This window comes from Ahaetulla prasina, chromosome 4 (genome assembly GCF_028640845.1).
Source record: "Ahaetulla prasina isolate Xishuangbanna chromosome 4, ASM2864084v1, whole genome shotgun sequence".
NCBI lineage: Eukaryota > Metazoa > Chordata > Lepidosauria > Squamata > Colubridae > Ahaetulla > Ahaetulla prasina.
In genome coordinates, this window is record NC_080542.1 from 16,026,160 (window position 1) to 16,052,259 (window position 26,100).

Genomic DNA, 26,100 nt, shown 5'->3' on the forward strand with positions numbered 1-26,100 from the left:
GAATTAGCCTGCAGTACTTTATTCTAAACAGGGACGCGGTAGTCCAGTGGCTAAAATGATGACCTTGTCAATCGAAAGGTTGGCAGTTCAGCGGTTCAAATCCCTAGTGTCACGTAACAGGGTGAGCTCCCAGCTTCTGCCAACCTAGCAGTTCGAAAGCACGTAAAAAATGCAAGTAGAAAAATAGGGACCGTCTTTGGTGGGAAGTAATAGCGCTCCTTTATCTTTAACTTTTACTGCATTCTAACCACTGCACCACCATGGCTCACAATGGTTTTAAGTCAAGGATTACCTGCACCTTATCTCTCATGCTTAGTAAAAACAGGGGGCTGCCTGATGGTAATTTAAAAGTAGTCCTCAACTTACAACAGTTCATTTAGTGACTGTTCATGATACTGTATAAATGAAGAAAGTGGCTTATGACCATTTTTCATATGACCATTGCAACATCCCCATGGTCACCTGATCAAAATTCAGATGCTTGACAACTGACTCTCATTTATGACGGTTGCAGTGCCCTGGGGTCGTGCGATCCCCTTTTGCAAGAGTCCGACCAGCAAATCTCAATGGAGATTCACTTAGCAACCGAGTTACTAACTTAACAACTGCAGTGATTCGCTTAAGAACTGTAGCACGAAAGGTTGTAAAATGGGGCAAAACCCACTTGACAAAATGTCTCACTTAGCGACAGAAATTTGAGGCTCAATTGTAGTCGAGGACTAGCTGTATTTTGTGTGTATGAGACAGAATGATTGCCTACGTAGCAAAACTACCATCCAGGAAATACGATGGCATAAAAGAGAAAAGAAAAAAATTATCGTGTTTGCATGAAAATACTTTGCAGGGCAAAACTGGAGCACTGGTGCCCTCTGGAGGTTGATCATAAGAATGCACCTTTAAAAATTTATTCTTTACCAAAATATCTTGGACTTCACTGACAGCGTTCCTAATCTTCCACTTGTAACAGCAATACACAACTTCCATTTCTTCTCTGCAATCTGAGAAATGGAGGAAAAACAAGAATGAGTAAAGGACTGTGGGAAGCCACTCCCCTGAAAAATGAAATATTTTGGGGGGATCTTAAAAGAGACAGACATGGAGAAACATGCTCTTAGAGGCAGAAAGCAGCCCCAATTTCCTGCATAGTAAAACAGCCTCCAGCAGATGCCTGAAATCTTTACAGATGGAGTTTTTATACCATTAAGAAAAGACTGGGCCTGAATATAAATATATTACAAAAAATGGAGGTTATTACTTACAAAGAGCTTTTGATTATGGAAAAGGGGGAACTACAATTAAAATCTAGGGAGAAATTGAGGGATGAAGGGAGAAACTATACGTGGTTCCAGTATGGACAATTGCAATCTAGATGGAAAATAGAACAGAAAATTGGTATTAGGCAAAGTGATGATAACTTGGTAAAACAAATAAAAGATCAAGGCCAACAGCATATAAAGAGATTATATAACGACAGAAAATTGATTCAGAAATGGAGTTGGTTAAAGATTGTATGGTAAGATGGGCACAAAATTTTCAACAACCTATAATGTTAGAAATATGGGAAAAAATTTGGGTAAGGAATGTTAAATTTATGCAAGTACAAAATTTAAGAGAAAATTTTTATAAAATGTTTTATAGATGGCATTTAGATCCGAAAAAACTGTTGTGTATGTATTCAAATGTGAAAGCAAAATAACAACAACAACAACAACAACAACAACAACAACAACAACAACAATAATAATAATAATAATAATAATAATAATAATAATAATAATAATAATAATAATATTTTAATTTTTATACCGTCCTTCTCCCGAAGGACTCAGGGCGGTGAACAGCCAAGTAAAAACAATACAATATATTACAGTAAAAACTATTTAAAAAACTTATTCAATGTGGCCTAAATTTAGATATAAAATACATGATATAAAATAACCCCATTTAAAAACGAATTAAAAACCCCTATCAAATGTTGGAGATGTGATTGTGAGGATGCTACTTATTATCATATATGGTGGACTTGCAAAAAAAGTTAAAGCTTTTTGGATTAAAATATGGTGGATTATGCAGAACATTTTGAAAAAGACGATCAAGTTTGTTCCACAGTTCTTTTTATTAGGAATAATTCCAGATTGCACTGTTATAGAGACAAAACTGATTTTGAATTTAATAACTGCCGCAAGATTATTGATTGCACAATATTGGAAGAAAGAAGACTTACCTACAATTGGAGAATGAATTAGTAAAGTATCAAATTTAGCAGAAATGGCAAAAATTTCTGCCTACTTGAAAGACTATACACAAGAAAAATATATTTTGGAATGGAGAAAGTGGATCGATTATATTCAAAATAAGTATCAGATTAAAAAATACCAATTAGTTTTTGAGTGAAGTTAGGATTTGCTATGTATTAGAGTTTAAGAAAGAAGGGAAATGATAGTGTAATGGTGTGAAATGGAATATGTTTTATGTTATATTTTAGATTATGTTTGTTAGTTACTATACCCTGTATTCTGTTCTGGGAAGTCTCAGCGGGGGGGGGGGTAGGGAGGGGATATGAGGGGGGGGAAGGGGGAAGATTATAAATTGATTGATTGCCATTGTACAGGAATAATGGTAGAATTAAATAAGGTGGAATGGTGTAAAGTCGGGGTTGCTCGGTAACCACTCTGGAAGGGAAAGGGTAAGGAGAGAGGAGTAAAGAAGGAAGGAAGTAGGTAGGCAGGTAGGTAGGTAGGAAAGAAGGGAGGGGGAAGAAAAGATAGGAGGAGGGGAAGGAGGGGAAGATAGAGGGTTAGAAAGGATGGAAGTGAGAAGTGGGAAGGAGGAGGGGAAGTAGGAAAGTGAGGAGGAGGATGGTGGGGAAAGTAGAAGAAGGATGAGAAGGGTAGAAAGGGTTAAGGAAGGGAGTGGCGACCGAGCAGGCCCGATTGAGCATAATTTGAGAATAGGATCGATTGTTGGATAAGTGATTGTACTGTACACTGGTCAAATTGTGGGAATTATTATGGAAAATAAAAAACTTTTTAATACATAAAGAAAAGACTGGGCCGATTTATTCAAAAACAAAATGCCTTCACCTCCAGGAGATTGGATTAAGGATAGGACATGACCATAACCCCATTCATTGAGAAAATTAGAAACAATACCGGTCCATTAAGAAAGGCAGGCTAGAGGCAATAGATCAGAGGTTGAAATCAATTACACATGTCTGACAGGATGAGCACCAAGGGAGCTGATAATTAAGACCTATCGCAAGCCTTTGCGAAACCAATCAAATGATAAAGGCACACAAAGCAAATTGCAAAATTGCAAAATACTGTAAACCAGGGGTGTCAAACACAAGGCCCATGGGCCGGATGTGGCCCGTGATGTGGTTGGATCCGGCCCACAGGGCCAGCTTGGAAAATGTAAGGGGCCAGTCTGTGTTGCTTCAGCAATGTCTACCCAATGCAAAGATGAAACATCAGGCCAGCATTGCTTTGGCCCGGTCTACCCAGTGTGAAGAGGAAACATGCCAACAGCTTGGGGAGTGGCATTAAGCTGCCCACGCCCACCCAGTTAGCCACACCCACCCAGTTAGCCACGCCCACCCAGTCAGCCACGCCCAGTGAGTGGCATCAAGCTAGCCATGCCCACCCAGTTGGCCATGCCCACCCAGCCAGCCCTGCCTGCCCAGCCGCCCGAAGTCAATTTGTCCAGCCATTTGTCCAGACTGGTATAGGATAAGTTGACTTTGTAAATATACAAATAGAATGAGACTATTGCCTTACACACTGTAAGCCGCCCTGAGTCTCTGGACTCAGGGCAGGATATATATGTAAATTAAAAAAATTCTGTTATTCATTACAGCTACTGAGATTCAGTCTCCATTAATGGTGAGCCCAAGCCAAAGTCTAAGGAAGGGAAAGATGGAGGGTGCATCTCTGCTGTTGAGTATCCTGCCCTTTCTTAATAAGGAGTGTTTCTTGGATTAGGTGTGAAGGAAGCCACTATGAATCTTACTTACCCTGGAAGCTCGGCCTCTGGCCCTTCTCATTAGACCAACACCTTCTCATGAGGTCAATCATGTTTCCCAGCTTCAGCACTTGATCAACCTGCTTCTCCAAATCTTCCGTCCGTGGCCTTTGACCTCGGGGGATGTGCATTTTGATCATGGAACTCATGTTGGCATGGTGGAGATCTGGGCAGGGAATGAAAACAGAAACTGTTAATGGTATTATTATTTTTTTGAAACAGAACATCACACACTGTCAAAGACCTTGGAGTTTTCATATCCAATGATATGATAACTGCGCATGTCCAAGATGGCGGCCGCACCGCTGAACAGCTGATGCGGCGACGGGCCTATTTCGGGCCAGACCGGGGGGGGGGGGGTCCTTTTGGCAGCTTGGGCCCCCCCCCCCGGGAGGTGAGGGGTTGGGGAGTCAGGGGCTGGGCAATTGGAGGCGGGGCGCCCCCGGGTTCCCTTGGGAGGAGCCCCGGAGCGCCCCCCCTCCGGCGGCGCGGCCGACGATGGCGGCGGCGGTGACGGCGGCGGCGGCCCGGCCTTTTCCAGCGGCCGGGCCTTTTCCAACAGCGGCAGCGGCAGCGGCAGCGGTCCGGCCCTCTCCAGGCCGGGCGGCAGCGGCCTGGCTGGGCGGCAGTGGCCGGGCTTTTCCAGCGGCGGCGGCGGCGGCCGGTTTTTCCGGCGGCTTTCCGGCGGCGGTGGTCGGCGGCCTGGCTTGGCCCTGCTTTGGGAGGGGCCTAGAGCCTCTCTCCCCTTTGTCCCCCTCGTCTGCGGTGCCGGTGTGGGGGCAGCCTGGCCCTTATCCAACGGTGGCGGCGGCCGAGTCTTTCGCTGGCGGCGGCGGCGGCGGCCTGGCCTGGAGGCTCTTTCCCCCCGGCAGCGGAAGAGTCGGTGTCGGTGTCGGTGACGGCGGTGGCGGCGGCCTGGCTGGACCGGCTTGGCCAGGGCCTAGCCTGTTGGTGGTTGACTGGGTTCGGCGATTCGTGGCATGACCCAGCAAACCTGGCGGGTGAGTGGCCTATTCCAGCTGGAGGCCAGGCTTAGCGGCCACAAAGAGGCCCGATGGTCGCCTTCTTTGTCATCTTGAAGGCTGTCCACGGGTCCAGGGGACGCCCTCGCTACCACCTGGAGGACGTCTATAGACCGTCAGTGGGGGCTTTTTGAGTCCTTTGCCCCCCCCCGGACTTTTTGGAGAGAGATGCCTCGTCGGTGGAGCAGCTTGGCCCACTAGGCGCGTGTTTCGTCCTCTTTGTCAACTTGAAGGACGATCACGGGCCATGTAGGCACCTTTTTTACCATCTTTGAGGATGCCCATGGGCTGGCTGCAAGGGGATCGTTTGAAGACCTTTGGTCCCCAGTGGGGGAATTGAGGATGGTCCTGGACAATCCTAGCTTGACTATTGTAGGACTATATCCTCTCCCCCCCCCCCTTTGTGCCCACAGACCACCCCTCGGGACTGGAGAAGAGGGGTTGGAGCTCTGACTTAATCATGGCGGTTTGTTCATCTACCGCCCAAGACCTATATCCCGTCTTGTCTTCTACTCGGAACTCCTGGTGCCAACTTCCATCTTGACAGGTCCAGGATGGGTCCGCTTGCCGGACTTTATCATGCGGACATTTACAGCGGCTGACCTTCTTGCCCTGCGAGATTCCCTCTCTCGGGTCTGGCCTCCACATTATCGAGGGTCCATCTTGAGGACGGGTTTTGGAACCCCGAGAGATGGCATGCCAAAATAGGAGACTCAGGGATTTTAATTAATTATTTTAATAGGGTTTTAAAGGAATTTTAATGGGAATTTTAAGGGGGTAGGAACTGACGGGTCTGGGTTGGAGGGGAGGTAGTGTTGGGTGGGGGTGGGAGGGTTAGGGTGGGTGAGGGGGGTAGCCCGTCGGGTGGGAAACCAGTTCCAGCGCATGCTCGTGGCGACTATCAAATGGGTTCGGAGGTTATGGGGGGGGAGTGTGTTCCTTTGTATGAGGGTGAGTCTATTTGCACGGTAAGTGGGAGGGGCAGATATGGCGGAAGGGGGATCGATCAACATAGGGGTCACGCTCGATGATTACAGGCGATCGCGCGCCCCGATCCCCCTGACTTTTCCCGTTCCCCGGATGGTCAAGACCCTCAGAGCCTGGGCCTGCGTCTGATGTTATGCAACGCACGGTCCGTGGCCAATAAGGCCCCCCTAATACATGATCTGATTCAGGGGGGTGCCGCGGATATTATAGGCGTTACGGAGACCTGGTTGGGCACTGAAGGGGGTGTGCCCTGGTCGAGATGTGCCCACCGGGTTTCCGTGCATTCCATCAGCCGAGGCCCAGGGTAGGGGTGGAGGGTGGCGGTTGCTATTAAAGAGAGTCTAGAGCCGAGGGAGACCACTGTACCTCAGATCGCCGGTGTGAATCCTCTTGTGAGGTGGGGTCATAGATGTCAGATGGGCTTGCTGGTCGCGTACCTGGCTCCTTGCTGCGTGACAGCTGCCCTGCCCGAGCTCCTGGAGGTGCTTGCCGGGGTGGCAGTGGAGACCCCCAGACTGTTAGTCATGGGGGACTTTAACTTGCCATCTGCCGGCCCGCCATCGACGGTAGCTCGGGAGTTCTTGGCCTCCATGACGGCCTTGGACCTGACTCAAGTAGTGGATGGCCCCACTCACATCGGGGGAGGCACACTGGACCTGATTTTTGTCTCTGGTCAGTGGTTGAGAGATCTGGACTTAAAGGAAATAGTCATTGAACCTTTGTCATGGTCAGATCACTCTCCTTCGCCTGGACTTTCTGACCGCTACCCAACACTGCAGGAGACGGAACCATTACGATGGTACCGTCCCAGGCGCCTGATGGACCCAGAGAGGTTTCGGACGGAGCTTGGGCCACTTCCTGAGGGTCTGGCTCACGGCACGGCAGAGGAACTAGCTGCAGCCTGGGAACGGGCTGCGGCCGGGGCCTTAGACCGTGTCGTGCCTTTGCGGCCTCTGACCCGGCGCAGATCCCAACCGGCTCCTTGGTTCTCCGAGGAGCTGAGGGGGATGAAACGCCGGAGAAGACGCCTAGAGAGTTCCTGGAGGTCCAGCCGTTCAGAGGCTGATCGGACACTAGTTAGATCCTATACTAGGACCTACCTAGTGGCACTGAGGGAAGCGAGGCGTTCCTACGCCTCCTCCCTCATTGCGTCGGCAGATAACCGCCCAGCTGCCCTGTTCCGGGTGACCCGCTCCCTCCTTCACCAGGGGGAGCGGGATGACCCGTTGCGGGGACGTGCTGAGGAGTTTAACGGTTATCTATACGATAAAATCGTTCAGCTTAGGGACGGTCTGGACCAAAATTGTGGCGATTCAGACGGGGTATCTGAGGGCGGTCTTGGTGATGTTGTTTGGGATGAGTTTGACCCTGTGACTCCCGAGGACATGGACAGGTTGCTGGGTAGATTGAATGCCACCACGTGTTTACTGGACCCGTGCCCCTCCTGGCTGGTGCTGGCCACTCAGGAGGTGACACGAGGCTGGCTCCAGGGGCTTACGAGTGCTTCCTTGTTGGAGGGAGTCTTTCCGGCCGCCTTGAAAGAGGCGGTGGTGAGGCCCCTCCTCAAGAAGCCTTCCCTGGACCCGGCTGTTTTGGGTAATTATCGTCCGGTCTCCAACCCGCCGCGCGAAGGTTGTAGAGAGTATGGTGGCATATCAGTTTCCCCTGCACCTGGAGGAAACTGTCTATCTGGACCCGTTCCAGTCCGGCTTCCGACCCGGTTACAGCACTGAGACGGCTTTGGTCGCGTTGGTGGATGATCTCTGGAGGGCCAGGGATAGGGGTTATTCCTCTGCCCTGGTCCTATTAGACCTCTCAGCGGCTTTCGATACCATCGACCATGGTATCCTGCTGCGCCGGTTGGAGGGATTGGGAGTGGGAGGCACCGTTTATCGGTGGTCCTCCTCCTATCTCCCCGACCGGCCGCAGACGGTGTTGACGGGGGGGCAGAGGTCGACCCCGCGGCACCTCACTTGTGGGGTGCCGCAGGGGTCGATTCTCTCGCCCCTTCTGTTCAACATCTATATGAAGCCGCTGGGTGAGATCATCAGTGGCTTCGGTGTGAGGTACCAGCTGTACGCTGATGACACCCAGCTGTACTTTTCCACACCGGGCCACCCCAATGAAGCTATCAGTGCTGTCCCGGTGTTTAGAAGCCGTCTGGTCTGGATGGGGAGAAACAGGCTCAACCTCAATCCGACCAAGAGGGAGTGGCGGTGGATGCCGGCATCCCGGTACAGCCAGCTGAGTCCGCGGCTGACTGTCGGGAGCGAGTCATTGGCCCCGATGGAGAGGGTGCGCAATTTGGGCGTTCTCCTGGATGCACGGCTGTCTTTTGAAGATCATTTGACGGCCGTCTCCAGGAGAGCTTTCCACCAGGTTCGCCTGGTGCGCCAGTTGCGCCCCTTTCTAGACCGGGATGCCTTGTGCACAGTCACTCACGCCCTTGTGACGTCTCGTCTGGACTACTGCAATGCTCTCTACATGGGGCTCCCTTGAAGGGCATCCGGAGGCTGCAGTTGGTCCAGAATGCAGCTGCTGGTGATAGAGGAGCCCTCGTGGCTCCCGAGTGACACCTATCCTCGCAGGCTGCACTGGCTACCTGTGGCCTTCCGGTGCGCTTCAAGGTATTGGTGAACGTCTTTAAAGCGCTCCATGGCATAGGGCCGGGTTACTTACGGGACCGCCTGCTGCTACCGAATACCTCTCACCGACCTGTGCGCCCACACAGAGAGGGACTCCTCAGGGTGCCGTCGGCGCGACAGTGTCGTCTGGCGACACCCAGGGGAAGGGCCTTCACTGTGGGGGCTCCGCCTCTGGAACGAACTCCCCAGGACTTCGTCAACTTCCGGACCTCCGAACCTTTCGCATGAGCTCAAAACTCACTTATTTATTTGCGCTGGACTGGGTTAGCTTTTATGGGTTTTAATTGGGTTTTATCGATGGGTTTTAATGGGTTTTATTATTTGCTAAATTTTAATTATGCCAAATTGAATAAGTTTTTTAGTGGTATTTTAATAGTATTTATTTTGTAATAGGAATGTTTATTTTATCTGGCTGTAAACCGCCCTGAGTCCTTCGGGAGAAGGGCGGTATAAAAATTTAAATAATAAATAATAAATAAATAAAATCTAAGTGCCAAAGCCCACTGCAACTACATCGCAAAAAAGGCTCTAAGAGTTGTAAACCTAATGTTACGTAGCTTCTTCTCCAGAAACACTACACTACTTACCAGAGCTTATAAAACATTTGCTAGACCAATTCTAGAATACAGCTCGCCTGTTTGGAACCCATACCACATTTTAGACATCAATACAATTGAACGTGTCCAGAAATATTTTACAAGAAGAGTTCTCCACTCCTCTGAATACAACAAATACTTATGCCACCAAACTTGAAATCCTGGGTTTAGAAAACTTAGAATTCCGCCGCCTTCGACAGGACCTATGTTTAACTCATAGAATCATCTATGGCAGTGTCCTTCCTGTTGAAGACTACTTCAGCTTCAATCACAACAATACAAGAGCAACCAATAGATTTAAACTTAATGTTAACCGCTTCAGTCTTGATTGCAGAAAATATGACTTCTGTAACAGAAGTTGTTAATGCTTGGAACACACTACCTGACTCTGTGGTCTCTTCCCAAAATCCCCAAAACTTTAACCAAAGACTATCTACTGTTGACCTCACCCCATTCCTAAGAGGTCTGTAAGGGGCATGCATAAGAGCACCAACGTGCCTACCGTTCCTGTCCTAATGTTCCCTTTGATCGTATCCAATTTGTATGGTTATTTCATGCTTACACTTATATATACTGTTGTGTTTGACAAATAAATAAATAAATAGAAATATCAGTAACAGGTTCTACTTACCTCCACTACCAATTTGGAACTGTGAGTACGCACATGTGCAGAGCGTCTGTGATGACATCTGGGCGGGTGTATAGAGCCTCCCACGGCTGCCACTACCAATTCGCCCAAACTGGGGCAAACCGGTAGAAACCCACCATTGCTACATACTTTGTTGTTTATTTGTATACTGAGAGCACAGGATTCCTTGTGTTTCCAATCCTATTTGGTCAATAAAGAATTCTATTCTATTCTATTCTATTCTATTCTATTCTATTCTATTCTATTCTATTCTATTCTATTCTACTCTACTCTACTCTACTCTACTCTACTCTACTCTACTACTCTGCTCTGCTCTGCTCTGCTCTGCTCTTCTTTACTCTACTCTATTGAAAACCCATTTTTTAAAATTTGAACTTAATTAAAGAAAACTTAGTTGCTTCCCAAGTCCAATAGCTTTCCCCTTATGTCACATTAAGCATTCAAATATGTTGAATGTTAGTAATTGTTATTGTAATGGTTGGTAATTTTTAAAAGGGCTTTGTTGCCATAGGTGAGATGCTATATTTTGTGGATCTCAATCCTAAGTAATGCTGTTTGACCCAGCCAGAGTGTCTACCTATTTCCTTGTCATTGTTGGACAATTTTTTTTATTTTTTTTATTTGTCACAACAGTATATATAGGCATAAGCATGAAATAACTATACAACATATAAGCATAAATATAATCGTAAGTATGTAATAACTATATGAAATTGGATACAATCAAAGGGAATATTAGGACAGGAACAGTAGGCACATTGGTGCTCTTATGCACGCCCCTTACAGACCTCTTAGGAATGGGGTGAGGTCAATAGTAGATAGTTTTTGGTTAAAGCTTTGGGGATTTTGGGAAGAGACCACAGAGTCTGGTAGTGCATTCCAGGCATTAACAACTCTGTTACTGAAGTCATATTTTCTGCAATCAAGATTGGAGCGGTTCACATTAAGCTTAAATCTATTGTGTGCTCGTGTATTGTTGTGATTGAAGCTGAAGAAGTAGTCTTCAACAGGAAGAACATTGTAACAGATGATTCTATGAGTTAAACTCAGGTCATGTCGAAGGCGGTGTAGTTCTAAATTTTCTAAACCCAGGATTTCAAGTCTGGTGGCATAAGGTATTTTGTTGTAATCAGAGGAGTGGAGAACTCTTCTTTTTTTTTTTTTATTCAAAAAGTTTTACAAAAAATATTCCCCCCTTTCCCCCCAATCCCCCTCTCTTCACTAATCCCCTCCCCCCTCCCCCCTGACTTCCCGGAAAAAGCACAAGGTATAGTTAAAAATAAAACAAACATATGCTAAGAAAATTTTTCCCCAAAACTATTATACCAATTTTCCTGCTCTAGCTCTGACTTCCTCCTAACATAACCAAAATCCTTCAAAAAAAAATTAACAATTAACAGTAATAAAATATATAAATCAATAAAACAATTTAATCCTAAAGTATTTAAAACCAGCTAAAGCATAAAAATCCAATCCAATTCAGAGAATATCTCCCTTATAGCTTCTATAACCATATAATTTTTCCCCCAGGTCTTTCTTACATAAGATCTTTCAAGAATATTCTATTTAAAATTCAGTACAACACATTATAAAATTTCAATACAGAAAATTACAATATCTATTCAACTTTAGTCCTTCCTCGTCAAAATCCAGTATAAATCCAAATATCTAGTCTTTTATGATAGATATAAAACATATAATCAACCCACTTCTTCCAGATCTTCCTCAAATATTGTCTTTCAGGGACACTAATATTTTTGTCTGTTAATATTTCAAAACAACCTTGTTTCAAGGATAATACTTTTGTCTCTTGCCATTTTTTTTGATGCATTGATCTCTGTCTTTCCTTCATTACTCCTTTTGAAAAGTCAGACACAATATTTCCTAGTAGTTCCTTATATCCAAGAATCCACAAATTACTGCCGTATATTCCATCAGTCCAAAAAGAGAACTCTTGGAAAGCATTAACCCTGTGAGTTTTTTCGGTTTGGGAGACAGCCTCCTGTAGCACAAATTCAGGCATTTCATCCAAACTATTTAAAGGAAACTTCTTTACATCAACTTGTTTATTCACGATCATATCTTCATATTTATCCACTTTTGTTTGTATCTCCTCCATTCCATTTTCCAAGTCCTGATTACACTGGTTAATTTCCTCCAAGCTCTCATCCCAAAACGTCCCCATTTTTTATCAGTTCGTATTTTTGAATGATTAAATACATTCTTTCTGTGTAATCCTGTATAAAGTCACGAATCCATTCTTCTGAAAGAATCTTCATGGCAAAGTTCTTGCTGAAAATCCCCTTATGAAATACTTAAACAACGTAATATAATCCAACAATCCACAGTCCAACACAATAAGATTTAATTTCCATTCAGTTTCGATTTCGCAGCAAGGCTCCTTTCCTTTCCCTTTCCTTTATTGCTCTACTTTCAATTGCTCTCAAACGCCATTTTAAAACAGTTAAAGAAGAAGAAGGTGGAAGTCAGGAAATCAAAAATACTTGCAAACCAATAATTGTTCACTCATGCTTCTTCCGTCTGCTTATAGAAATCCACAAAAAGAAATCAATTGTTAGCAGAAGTGGACACCTTCCTCTTTTCCTGCTTTTGCAGGAGCGCGCTGAATACTGGAGATTAAAGGAGGATTCAATGGGATTCGACCTTTCGGGACTTTGCATAACAAAAACAAAGCCCCTAGGGGAATCTACCACTCTCCCCCCTGCTCTTTCTCTTTCAACCAGAGGGGGAAATTGAAGCCGGGAACAGCTGTTCATTGCTGTTTTCACCGACTTTTACCATATCCAGTGCGGAGTACCATAAATTAGCACCCAGTGAGAAAAGTGGCGCCAAGCGGAAGTCGAGAACTCTTCTTGTAAAATGTTTCTGGACATGCTCAATTGTATTAATGTCCAAAATGAGGTATGGGTTCCAGACAGGCGAGCTGTATTCAAGAATTGGTCTAGCAAATGTTTTATATGCTCTGGTTAGTAGTGTAGTGTTTCTGGAGAAGAAGCTACGCAAGATTAAGTTTACAACTCTTAAAGCCTTTTTTGCGCTGTAGTTGCAGTGAGCTTTGGCACTTAGATCATTTGATATGAAACTCCAGGGTCTTTAACGGGGTGAAGGTCATCTACAAGGTAATGTCCATCGAGCTTGTACTTAGTGTTCAGATTCTTTTTTCCAATGTGTAAGACAGAGCATTTGCTGGTTGAGATTTGAAGTTGCCACATTTTTTACCATTCCGACATAAAGTCAAGGTCTTTTTGAAGGGTAGCTGAATTGTTGGTAGTGTTAAATAGTTTAACCTCGTCAGCGAAGAGAACACAATTATTTATAATATAGTCACAGAGATCATTTATGTATAATATGAAGAGTGTTGGTCCAAGAACGCTGTCTTGGGGAACGCTGCTATTGACAGGAACAGGATTTGATAGGGCACTGCCTATTGAATAACATGAATACTACTTCTTATAATCATGCTTTAATGGCATGTGAGAATGACTTTGGGAGTCATTCTCCCAAAGTCATTGAAGAAATGCTATGAAATTGAAAAAAATGCTATGAAGGGAACAATTAGATAAGGGGAGGGAGAGCCCTCAGCTGCATAAGGGACAGAGAAAGCAATTCAGAAATGATCTTCCCTAACTTCTCAAGCTATAAAAGAGATAGTGGGAGATTTGCAAGATTTGGTTACTGTAACCTTACAATAACACAGGAATAGCTGTCTGATCTCTTTCCTATCTGGTCTACCTACGAAAGATTAAAAGAGTTGAGGTGGCACAGTGGTTAGAGTACAGTACTGCAGGCTACTTCAGTTGACTGCTAGGTGCAGCTCAGCAGTTCAAATCTCACCAGGCTCAAGGTTGACTTAGCCTTCCATCCTTCCGAAGTGTGGTAAAATGAAGACCCAGATTGTTGGGGGCAATATGCTGACTCTGTAAACCGCTTAGAGAAAACTGTAAAGCATTGTGAAGCATTATATAAGTCTAAGTGCTAGTGCTAGTGCTAGTGCTAGTGCTAGTGCTAGTGCTAGTGCTAGTGCTAGTGCTAGTGCTAGTGCTAGTGCTAATGCTACTACTATACATGTGAAATTTTACATAAATGTCACATGTATAAATAATTGCATAAATGCAAAGCAAAGCATGACTTACTGTGGTAAGGTTCTTGATTGCTCAACACTGACCACATCAGGATTCCATAACTGAAAAGGAAAAGGAAGTAGATCAGATTTCCTGGTGGTCTCCCATCCAAGGATTAATGACAGTTGAGCCCATATCGCCCATTTGTCCAGGTGTTCTTTTCTCTATTTGTTGAACTTTAGAGTCAGCCAAAAGGATGGAAGGAAATAGAATAAATGGGCTGATCATAAAATGGAAAACCTCCAGATGATGGAAAGCCAGTTTTAGGCAAATAAAATGGAGACCCAGGAATGGATCTTGGGTCCCCAGCTAGATTTTCTGTTTTCAAATGGGATATCAATTCCAAACCAACTTTAGCTCCAAGGTGTACATACGGATTTAGCATCTCTTATTGGACCTTAGGGGCAACCCAGCTCACCTGTAGACATCTGTGCTGGGGGCTGGCTTGTAGTTGAAATCGACAAAGGATTCAGGAGGCATGAACTCCAGGGTCCCACCACAGGTGTCCTCTTCCCCAGAACTGAGGTTACATTGCTGGGTCGTTCCTCTCTTGAACTTGGATAAGCCAAAATCCGATACCTGAGCCAGAAGTGGAGATGGGACATAAGAAGCAGTTAGCAAATGCCACACATACAGGTTACAAACAAAGTTACCGTATTTTTTAGAGTATAAGACGTACCTTTTTTCCCCAAAAAAGAGGGTGAAAATCTGGGTACGTCTTATATTCCGAATGTAGCCCCACCCAGCTTTTCAAATGGAGGTTTCAGAGAAGCTTCAGAAAAGAAGCCCCCAAACAGAGCTTCAGAAAAGAAGCCCCCAAACAGAGCTTCAGAGGCTTTTTTTCCCTGAAGTTCTGTTTTGGAGGCTTTCAGAGGCAGAAACGAAGTTTCAGAGGCAGAAAAAAAAAGCAAAAAAAAAAAAAAAAAGCAAGGCACAGAACTTACAACCAAGGAACCTGTTGCTAAAATTCACTTCTGGGAACAGCTGATTGGGGATATTCTGGGTGGCCAATCCACCTGCCAATCAGCTTTTTTCTTATTTTCCTCCCCAAAAACTAAGGTTTATACTTTGGTGCGTCTTATACTCTGAAAAATATGGTAAATCATAATCACACAGGTTAGAACAGTCTTCTATTTTTCTCAAGCCATCTGCTGATTTAAAAGCTATGGATGCACATTTTCAATCAACTAGTGAGTCACTAAATGAAGATGCTGGTACATATTTACTGAATGATCGTGCAGATGCTGCAACGGTCGTAAGCGTGAAGAACGGTCATAAGTCACTCTTTTCAGTGTTGTTGTAACTTTGAACCGTCACTAAATGAATTGTTTTGTAGGAAGCCTCCCCCCCACCCCCGCTTCTAGGAGAATGAAATGTTTTGGGAAATATTAAAAAGGCAAGATAAAATATTCTCCCATAAAGGAGAAATTAAAAAATATTAAGGGAGGCAGAAACCAGCCCCAGTCTCCCTGCCCCCAAGCAGAAACTGAGGAGGCCAGCTTTTAGAAACGCAGATTTGGAAATCCATTCAGAAAGACTGGGTCAAGACAGAAACAAAGATAAGCAACAAACAAAAGGTTGACAAAATTAGCTCAGACAAACACCTAGGATTTGCATCTCTTCTTTTGCCTGTAGAGCCAGCTATGTCTCCTACATAACCCCTCCATCACCCCCAGGAATGGGATTCAAAAATTTTAGCAACCGGTTCTCTGGCCAATTGCTGGGTAGGTGTAGCCATGGTGGGTGTGGCCTATTCGGCCTCCTGCATCACAGGAGGGGGGCATTTTTGCCTTCCCCAGGCAAAGATTTTCAAGCCTCCAGGAGGGTGAAAACAGCCTCCCCCAGGCTCTGGAGGCCCCCTGGAGGCCGGAAATGCATCCATTTCTGGACTTCCAGAACTTCCAGGAGGCTGTTTTTCACCCTCCCCAAGTTCTGGAGGCTTTCCTTGAGCCTCCAGGAGGTGAAAACAGCCTCCCCTGGACTCTGGAGGCCCTCTGGAGACCCTCTGGAGGCTGGAAATGCACCCATTTCTGGACTTCCAGAACTTCCAGGAGGCCTGTTTTTCACCCTCCCCAGGTTCTGGAGGCTTTCCTTGAGCCTCCAGGAGGGTGAAAACAGCCTCCCCTGAGCTTCAGAGGCCTCTGGAAGCCAGAAACAGGCCCATTTCCAGATTTCCGGAACTTCCGAGAAGCCCGTTTTTCACCCTCCCAGAGCCTCTGTGCAGGCCCTGCACTTACCTGGCACCAAAATGAGCTGCATGGAGACTCCTGGGAGAGGAGAGGCGGGGTGGGCAGAGCCAGCCAGTCCTTGCAACTACTGGTTCGGCGAACCAGATGAAAAATTATCATCCGGTTTTTCCGAACTGGTCTGAACCGGCTGAATCCCACCCCTGATGACCCCATAGGAATCTGACAACAGCCAATGGAATATTAAAGGACATGTTCTTGCACAGGAACAGGAAACTCAAATACAATGCCCAAAGAGAAAGTATAAAAACCTTATCCATTCAAAACTCAGTTTTGTCAGCTACCCAGAAACACAAACCCTGGTGTTTCTGTTCACCAATAAATGGACCGTCTTTCCAATCAGTTGCCAACCCCCATTTTGTTTTCAGCAACTTTCTCCCAGCTTGGAACTGAACTGGGTGGATTTCCCTTCCAACAGTTTGTAAATCAAGGACTACCTGTAGTAGATTCTTAAAATGGGCAATGAATTGCATTGGAATAATTCCAAATACAAATTCAGTCAATGTGCAATTCTGGGGGAGCTAACAGCTTTAGCATAACAAATGGAAGTGGGAAAACTCACCCGGACATGCAGTTCTCCATCAAGTAAGATGTTGCTAGGCTTGAGATCTAGATGTAACAATGGAGGAGTGAGATTATGCAAGAAATTCATAGCCAGGGCTACCTCGTACAGGATGCGGAAACGCAGGGCCCAAGGCATGGAGGGGACCTGACAGATTAAGTTGGACAAGTTGCCATTCTCCATGTATTCCATCACCAAGCCCAAGCTGGGCACCGTGGCTGACATCAAGGCAGCATCTGTCTGCATTTTGCCTACAAAGAGGCCGTAGAGTCGTAGGATGTAGTTGAAGCGGGCTTTGTCCATGGCTCGAGCTTCATTCAAAAGTTCCTCTCGAGTGAAGGAAGAATTCCTGCAGGAGGTATAGGAATTTCAACTCTGTTGGAGGATTATTGTGGGTGTAATGAAAACAGGGTGATGCTAAGGAATAGCAGAGCTGAGTTAGTTATTAACTGAGTTAGTTATTAATTGAGGACTTGTAGAAAAGTTTTCAAGATGGAAATCAGCCCTCCAGTGTAAGCCGGGTCGAGAAGCAGGTGCAGTAGGGACTCCAATAATGCTATTTAGAATATAGAATAGAATGAGCTGGAAGGGACCTTGGAGGTCTTCTAGTCCAGCCACCTGCTCAAGCAGGAGAACCTATACCATTTCAGATAACTGACTGTCTAGATTCTACTGAAAAACATTCAGTGATGGACGCTCACAATTTCTGAAGGCAAGTTTTTCCTCTGATTATTTGGCCATACTGTTAGGAAGTTTCTCCTTAATTCCAGGTTGCTTCTCACTTTGATTAGTTTCCAACCATTGTTTCTTGTCCTGCCCTCTGGTGCTTAGGAGGATATTTTGACCCCCCTCTTCTTTGTGGCAGCCCCTGAAATACTGGACTACTGCTATCATGTCACCCCGATTCTTCTTTTCTTAGACCAACCAAACCCAAATCCTACAGCTGTTCTTCATATGTTTTAGTCTCCAGGCCTTTGGTCATCTTAGTTGCTCTTTTAGTTTTTTCCCAAAGGCCATCACTCTGCTAAACAAATAATTCCCTCAACACTGTCAGACTATTTACTGAATCTGCACTACTATTAATCGTTTCATAGTTCCCATCACCAATCTCTTTCCACTTATGACTGTATGACTATAACTTGTTGCTGGCAATCCTTATGATTTATATTGATATATTGATCATCAATTGTGTTGTAAATGTTGTACCTTGATGAACGTATCTTTTCTTTTATGTACACCGAGAGCATATGCACCAAAGACAAATTCCTTGTGTGTCCAATCATACTTGGCCAATAAAATTCTATTCTTCTATTCTTCTCTGAATTTTTTCCAAAGCCTTTAACATCTTTTTTGTAGTATAGTGACCAACGATTGTTGTAATTCAGTAATATAACAGAACCTTGAAATATCCCCAAGTTTTTCTCTATCCCATTTTACTACTAATCAAAATCAAGATGGGGTTATTTTGAGTTTGTTTGTTTTTTCTCACATTCCCTTCATTCCCAGGCCTTACATCTTTTCTGTAAGGCCTCCTATAAAAGTCCTTCCTTGTCCCCTTAACTCATTTATTGTGGCTATGTTCCTTTACATGAGATGGGGTTCATAAAGAAGTAATAATCAAGATGCCAAATTGGAAAACTTGGGATTCTGATTGCTGATAGAACCCTGATAGAGTTCTATCCATTTAGAACAGATAGAATAGATTTATATCTATTACTGGGACAACTGTCCTCTTTGAGTGTTTCTTGGAGAAGGCATCGAAGTCATCTAATCTAATCTACTGTTCTAAATCATCTGATCCACTGTAAATCATCTAGTCATTCCAAGTCATCTAATCTACTGTACTAAACTAATCTTTAGAATGAATGAGCTGAAGGGGACCTTGAAGATCTTCTAGTCCAGCCTCCTGCTCAAGCAGCATAACTTGTATTTCAGATGAGTGACTGTCTAGAATCTTCTTAAAAATATCCGGTGATGGAGCACCCATGATTTCTGGACGCAAGCTATTCCATTGGTTAATTGTCCTCCCTGTGAAGAAGTTTCTCCTTAATTTCAGATTGCTCTTCTCTTAGATTAGTTTCCATCCATTGTTTCCTGTCCTTCCCTCTGGTGCTTTGGAAAATAAATTTACCCTCTCTTCTTTGTGGCAGCCCTTCAAATACTGGAATACTGCTATCATGACACCCGTAAGTCTTCTTTTCTTTAGACTTAGCCAAACCAAACATCTACAGCCAGCATATGCACCAAGACAAATTCCTTGTGTGTCCAATCACACTTGGCCAATAAAAAAAAATTCTATTCTATTCTGTTATCAAATTATTCTCATATCCTATATTTAATCATTTCCCCCTCTTTCCCATTCAAACTTATAGTGTGTGAACAATGTTTGAAGATTTCTAGGGCCATATCCATATCCATATCCATATCCATATCTATATCCAAAGTTCACACATAATTGTGGGAGCTACAGATTATACATTTTTGTCAGACAAGAGAAAGAAAAGATCTAACTTTCTATCTTTGCACTCAAACAACTTTCAAACAACCACTGTTACCGGTTCAGAAACTTGACTGCAACATCGGTTCCCCACTTCTGGTGCCGAGCTCGGAAAATGTCCCCAAAAGATCCTTGGCCAATGAAGGAGAAGTTCTTCAGGTGCTCCTCACTGATCTGCTCATAGAACTCATTGGGAACAGCCATTCTTCCCAAATCTTCATCTGCCACCAATGGTTGTGCCTCAGTAGTCCGGCATATTAATGGCTGTTTTCAAAAGACAGGAAAATAAATATGTAGCTTCTAAGTAACACCATGGTTGGTTTTGAAGTGCTTTGCTGGGGACCACAGTTCAACCGGGCCAGGAGAAGAATGTTGTCAGGGCGAGGGCAAATATGACTTCAGGTTTAATTGAATGCATCATTACATTCAGTAAAAATCAAAGTAAAGGAAAAGCTGTGATTTCTCCCCATATGTTCTCTTCCTTCTGCAAATTCATGTCAGAAGGGATCTGGGGAATCAAACCTGAGGCTATTGGGGCCTACACCAAGCCCAGATGTTCCCAGTTGATCACCTCTGATCTAGGTGCAAAACTCAGGAGAGCAAGGAGGACATGATGGTTGTGGCCAGTTCCCAGCCTAATGTTGTTCAAAAGTGCTGGGATTGGAACTCTCAGAATTCCTAGTCACACTGCTGACTGAGGGATTATGGGAGTTGTAGTTTCAGTGCATCTAGATTGGAGCAGGCCTGTTTTAATGCTAAGGAACACAAGTTTGGAGCAGGCAACTTTTATTGTGAACTAGAAATGGCAAGAGTAATGAAGAAGAGGCGGAAGAACCTCAGCCAGGGTAATGGTCAGATAACCTCAGCCAGAGTAATTGTTGTCCCCAATTCGGGTCTGAGCCTGGTGCCGAAGCCCATGATGGACGTTACGCACGAGGTGCAGGTTTTCCGATTGCTTTTTATTGGAATACTCCAAGAAAAAGCACTCCTGGCCAAAATGCCAAGAACCAAGAACCAAGGATTAAGAAAGCTTTATACATTTTCACTAAAAGAGAAGGCAGGACAAAGTGAGAGAATAAGAAGTATCATAATAAACATTTTAGTAATAATTCTACAGTTTGTTCTGTTGGTCTCTAGCTGTCCCTATTCCTCAGCCTTGGCTAATGAATGCCCCAGGAGTTATCTAATACACATTTTATTGGCTGCAGGCCATTTGTATTTCTAATTTTTGATGAGGCCTGCAAGTTGTCTAACTCTTGTTACTTTTATCGGTTCTAACTACCAAGAATTGTTACAAGATTTACACATGCCTATTTCCTGTAGATAATCATTCTTGGTTCTTGCCAGACAGACTCCACAATTACAGTCTTCCTGATTTACTTTCAAGTGTGTATCTTGACTTGGCTTTATTTTAGTATGCAGCCCATCATTATGGTCAGGAAATCTGCACCCAAACAGGAATGGAATTTGAGAAAGCACCTCAGATGTCACTTTCTCTAGTCCTCTTTAGATTTTTAGGGTTGCCTCATGAGAATTCAGCCTTAAATACACACACACACACACACACACACACACACACACACACACACAATTGTACAAGTGTTGTCTCTACCTGAAGATGTTCCTGAACTTTGCTGTTCTGTCCCCCTTCGCCTCCGTCCAAGCGATGGCTTAATTGGCCGGTACTATCAGCTCTGGCAGCAAAATAGCGAGCGTCTGCCAAGTGTCTCTGTTATCTCCCTCGACGCCGATGAGTCACCCAGGAACAAAACAGTACTTCAGCTCTTAGTTAAGCAGTTAATTTGCCTGCTACGAAGAGGCACAGCAGCTCTTTCTGCCTTTATATCCTGTGGGGTGTGGCTCCATGACTCAGCATTTCCTAGGCCTGCCCCAACCCTGCTTCTGTTGTTCCCTCCTCTCCTGCCTACGAAACCTAGGGTCCAGCCAGGCCTGATTGCCATCAGCTAGGTCTGGAGGCGTGGCCTGGGGGGGAAGAGTCAGGGGATAGAGGCCTCGTTATCTCTTCCATCTGGCCTGCTTCTGGCTCCTGGAGCTGAGCCAGGGAAGCCGGTGCTCCCAAGGTAAGTCCTGACGGCCTTTCCCCCTCATTTTTCAAGTCACTTTCTGGCAGGAGGCCCGGCTCTGGGGGGTGCAGACACAACATTTGCAATGACCTGTAGTTAAACAACTCATGGGTCAGAAATAATGAGGTGAGAAATAATGAGAAAGGAGTTGTTTGTTTGGTGATTTGGGCCTTTCGGAGTTCTTTGGGTTAGCCAGAAACATGGGAAACGTGATTCTGGAGTTGGAAGTTTCTTATGTTAAACATGCCCAAGTCTATAAAGAAGCCAAGTTCCTTTGTCTCTACTACAAATATTACTAGGATTAATGTAGGCACCCAAAGTAAGAGATGAACATCTACTGGAACATCTGGAACTGAACACACTCAAAACCATAGAAATGGTAGTGCACTTTAGGAGAAACCCTTCCATACTTCCACGTCTTACACTACTAGACAACACAGTATCAACAGTAGAGACCTTCCAATTTCTAGGTTCTACCATATCGCAAGATCTAAAATGGAAAGCTAACATCAAAAACGTCATCACAAATGCACAACAAAGAATGTTCTTTCTGCGCCAACTCAGGAAGCTCAAACTGCCCAAGGAGCTGCTGATACAGTTCTACAGAGGAATTATTGAGTCTGTCATCTTCATCTCTATAACTGTCTGGTTTGGTTCTGCAAACCAACAAGATAGACACAGACTTCAGAGGACAATTAGAACTGCAGAAAAAACTCTTGCTACCAACCTGCCTTACATTGAGGACCTGTATCCTGCACGAGTCAAAAAGAGGCCTGTGAAAATATTTTCTGGACATAAACTGTTTCATCTCCTACTCTCAAAATGACACTACAGAGCACTGCACAACAGAACAACTAGACACAAGAACAGTTTTTTCCTGAATGCCATCACTCTGCTAAACAAATAATTCCCTCAGCACTGTCAAACTATTTACTAAGTCTGTGCTACTATTAATCTTCTCATAGTTCCCATCACCCATCTCCTTCCACTTATGACTGTATGACTGTAATTTTTTTGCTTGTATCCTTATGATTTATATAGATATTGATTGTTTCCTGATTGCTTATTTGTACTCTAGGACTATCATTAAGTGTTGTACCTTATGATTCTTGATGAACGTATCTTTTCTTTTATATACACTGAGAGCCTATGCACCAAAGACAAATACCTTGTTTGTCCAATCACACTTGGCCAATAAAAAATTCTATTCTGTTCTGTTCTGTTCTGTTCTGTTCTGAATTAAGTCGTCCATCTTCTGAAAGATCTTGAGAACTTTTCAGAAAAGCACCTCACCAGGGCAAAATTGATAGAACTAAAGCAGGGTTTGCAGGCAACAAACATTTTGGAAAAACCACCTTTGGGGGTTCAGATATATTAGCGTGTTACCCCTCACTGCCTCAGTCCCTCCTGCTGACGGTTTTGATGATCCAAGACAAGTAGCTTTCCTCTCCAGCAGGAACTCCTTTCTAGGTTTTTTGGATCAAATCATGGCATGTTCACTGCACCTTTTAGACTCCACCCACTTGTCCTCCTCTACTTCCTTCTGGCCCAATGGGCCAGTGAAATGAAATAGGGGGTTGGGTGAGGGTAGGAGTGAAAGGGCAGGAGATCCCCCCAGCTGACTTCCTCCCACTTTGGGGAAACTTGAAAGAATGACTTGAACCCCGTGGCACTGAATGTAACCACTAGACCACCTAAGGTGGGCCTAAAGTCACCCATTTTGACACTATTCAACACCATAGACAGAATGGACCTTTGCCTCCAGTGAATACCTGAGTGGATCTGGGATGAGAGGCACAATGCATGGAGAAAGTTTGCTTCCCTTTTTGGACTGCCCACCCAAAACACTCCCTAAGACTGGGTACCTTTCTCTGTCCTTGTTGACTTCTTTCTGGCTGGAGAGGTCTAACTTCAGGCCTTCACCGACATCTCTGGTTTAATTCCTCTTCTCTTCCTGTCAAGAAAGTCTTCCTTCTCAAGGCTTCCCTCCTCCCCCCTCCCTACGCACATGCTTTCTCTTTCACAACCTCTTTGTGTCTTCTGAGGTTCTTCCTTTCCCAGACCTCCACAGAACCATAGAGTGCATCCCTTTCAAAAGTCCCGAATAGAACTCGTCTCACCATTGATGATGACAGTAGGGCAGAGGATTTCAACCTTGGCATGATGAATGAGTTTGGAGGCTTCCTAATGTTTATAAGCAAAAGCTTGTATCAGGTATAAACTATGGCTTAGAGATACAGAGACAGATTAACTGAGTTGGAAGGGACCTTGTAGGTCATCTAGTCCACCCAAGCAGACCCTACACCATTTTTGACAGATGGCAGTCCAGTCTCTTCTTGAAAGCTTCTGATGAAGCTTCTGAAGGCAAGTTGTTCCACCGGTTGATTGCTCTCACTGTCAGAAAATTTCTCCTTATTTCCAGATTAAATTTCTCCTTGTTCAGTTTCCAGATAGAGCTATTTAAGGGGGGGGGAAGGACTGAAAAGCCATACCATGCATCCAGAGGTGGTATTCAGCTGGCTCAAACCGGTTCACCTGAACCGGTGGCAGAAATCACAGGTGGGTCTGTCCAGCCTCCGCGGCTGTATGTTATCCTATTTAGACATGTCTTTGAGGTCAGGCATATGCATGAGCAAAGTGCATGCACGGAAGGCCGGGTGTATGCACAGAAGGCAGGTATGTGCATGAACTGGGCACGTGCTGTTGTGTCTGCGCCCCCCGAGCCGGGCCCCCTGCCAGAAAGTGACTCAGAAAGTGAGGGGGAAGATCCATCAGGACTTACCTCTGGAGCACTGGCTTCCCTGGTTCAGCTCCAGGAGTCAGAGGCAGGCCAGGTGGAGGAGATAATGAGGCCTCCGTCCCCTGACTCTTTCTCCTCCCCAGGCCATGCCTCCAGATCCAGCTGATGGCAATCAGGCCTGGCTGGACCCTAGGTTTCATAGGCAGGAGAGGTGGGAACAACAGAAGCAGGGGTGGGGCAGGCCTAGGAAGTGCTAAGTCATGGAGCCACACCCCACAGGATATAAAAGCAGCAAGGGCTGCTATACCACTTCATGGTGAGCAAATCAACTGCTTAGAGGGAAAGAATTAGAGCTGAAGTCCTGTTTGTTCCTGATTTCCTGGCTGATTCATCGGCATCAAGAGAGATAACAGAGACACTTGGCAGACGCTCGCAAGTTTGCTGCCAGAGCTGATAGTTGCTTAAGTCATTGCTTGTGTCTTCCAGACTGCAAGCATGGAGCAAGTATGTGTGCGCATGGCGAACTGATAGAAACATAATGTGAACCCCACCACTGCATGCATCTCTTATAAGAAGCACATGAGGACAGCCAATAATATAATGCTGGGAATATGTTGTAGACCAGGGGTCTCCAACCTTAGTAACATTAAGGTTTGTGGACTTCAACTCCAAAAGTTCCTCAGCCAGCAAAGGAGTTGAAGTCCACAAGCCTTAAAGTTATTAAGGTTAGAGACCACTGTTGTAGACCAAAACTTTTGGAAGACACTCAATAGGGGATGTTTGGAACTGGAAGATTGGAATAGAGCTTTGGAATAGTTTTGAACCAAATCTGCTTCTTGATTGTTAGAAAATAGAGGGATGGACAATGATTTAATTTAAAGCCAGTGTTTAGTTTTGGACCATGGAAGGAACATCGACTTATAGCTGAAAGTGGCAGGGAATTTTTTTTTCTTTTGATGCAGAAAAGAGAATAGAATAGAATAGAATAGAATAGAATAGAATAGAATAGAATAGAATAGAATAGAATAGAATAGAATAGAATAGAATAGAAGTGACAAGAGATGGAAGGGACCTTGGAGGTCTTCTAGTCCAACCCCTTGCTTAGAAAGGAAACCCTATACCATTTCAGATAAATGATTATGCAATCGCTTCTTAAAAACTTCCAGTGTTGTAGCATTTATAACAATAAACCATCAAATATTGGTTTGTCTTCCTAACCCAATGAAGGCTTGGGTTTAATCAACTCGTCTGACTTCATGCCTGCTCACATGCAAAGTGGAAGGACATGCATTAGCTTATAAATTTCCTAAATAAATTATCAAGGCCGCTAAAAGCTTTCTTCCAAATATGTTTCTGATGAACTTCTCTTTCTCTGTATTTCTTAATTAAAGAGGGGGATTAACCTATTTAAAAAGAAGACAGAAGACAGTTTGTTTCTTACAAATAATAATAATAATAATGTGAAGAAAAACAAAGTAGATTTTATAAGGATTTTAATTCCATTCCATTCCAACCATTCCCTTCCTTTCTCCATCTCCGTCTATTAGTTAGCTAGCTAATTATCAAATTAGAAACTGCCCAGAGGGGGATAACAAAATAACAGAATTGGAAGAGACTCTTGATGGCGTACAGATAAAATATTAAAACATTAAAACTGTATATAAAATTTAAGTAAGAGGCAAGGATAATTAAAGCTCAATATTAAAACTTAATTAAAACGCAAAGAGAGGCTCTTCAGGGCACCAACCAGCCCTATGTTTGCAAACCTTTCTAAAAGACTACCCGTGTTTTCCTGAAAATAAGACCCTGTCTTATATTTTTTTTGAACCCCAAAATAAGTGCTTGGCCTTATTTTCATGGAGGTCTTATTATTTTGGGGCGCATGGTGCAAGACGGGGCTCCTCTTATCA

At 44.4% G+C, this 26,100-nt stretch overlaps 1 protein-coding gene across 5 annotated transcripts in view; it reads right to left on the reverse strand.

Moving 5' to 3' along the window:
• The window catches only part of LOC131197141 (receptor-interacting serine/threonine-protein kinase 3-like), a 41,569-nt gene extending 18,134 nt beyond the window's left edge, over positions 1-23,435 (reverse strand). For 4 of the 5 annotated variants that reach the window (XR_009154892.1, XR_009154893.1, XM_058180820.1 and 1 more), the window contains exons 1-7: positions 23,316-23,435; positions 19,425-19,630; positions 16,870-17,218; positions 14,480-14,640; positions 14,074-14,123; positions 4,013-4,186; positions 916-998 (exon numbers count right to left, since the gene is read on the reverse strand). Coding sequence is in view for 3 of the 5 variants with exons in the window: in XM_058180820.1 (XP_058036803.1) it covers positions 916-998; positions 4,013-4,186; positions 14,074-14,123; positions 14,480-14,640; positions 16,870-17,218; positions 19,425-19,570 (963 nt within the window). In the remaining 2 variants the exon portion in view is untranslated. Of the gene's footprint in view, positions 1-915; positions 999-4,012; positions 4,187-14,073; positions 14,124-14,479; positions 14,641-16,869; positions 17,219-19,424; positions 19,631-20,978; positions 21,107-23,315 lie in introns of all 5 variants that reach the window. The other variant, XM_058180821.1, reaches the window with a different exon arrangement.
• Positions 23,436-26,100: the final 2,665 nt, after the last annotated feature.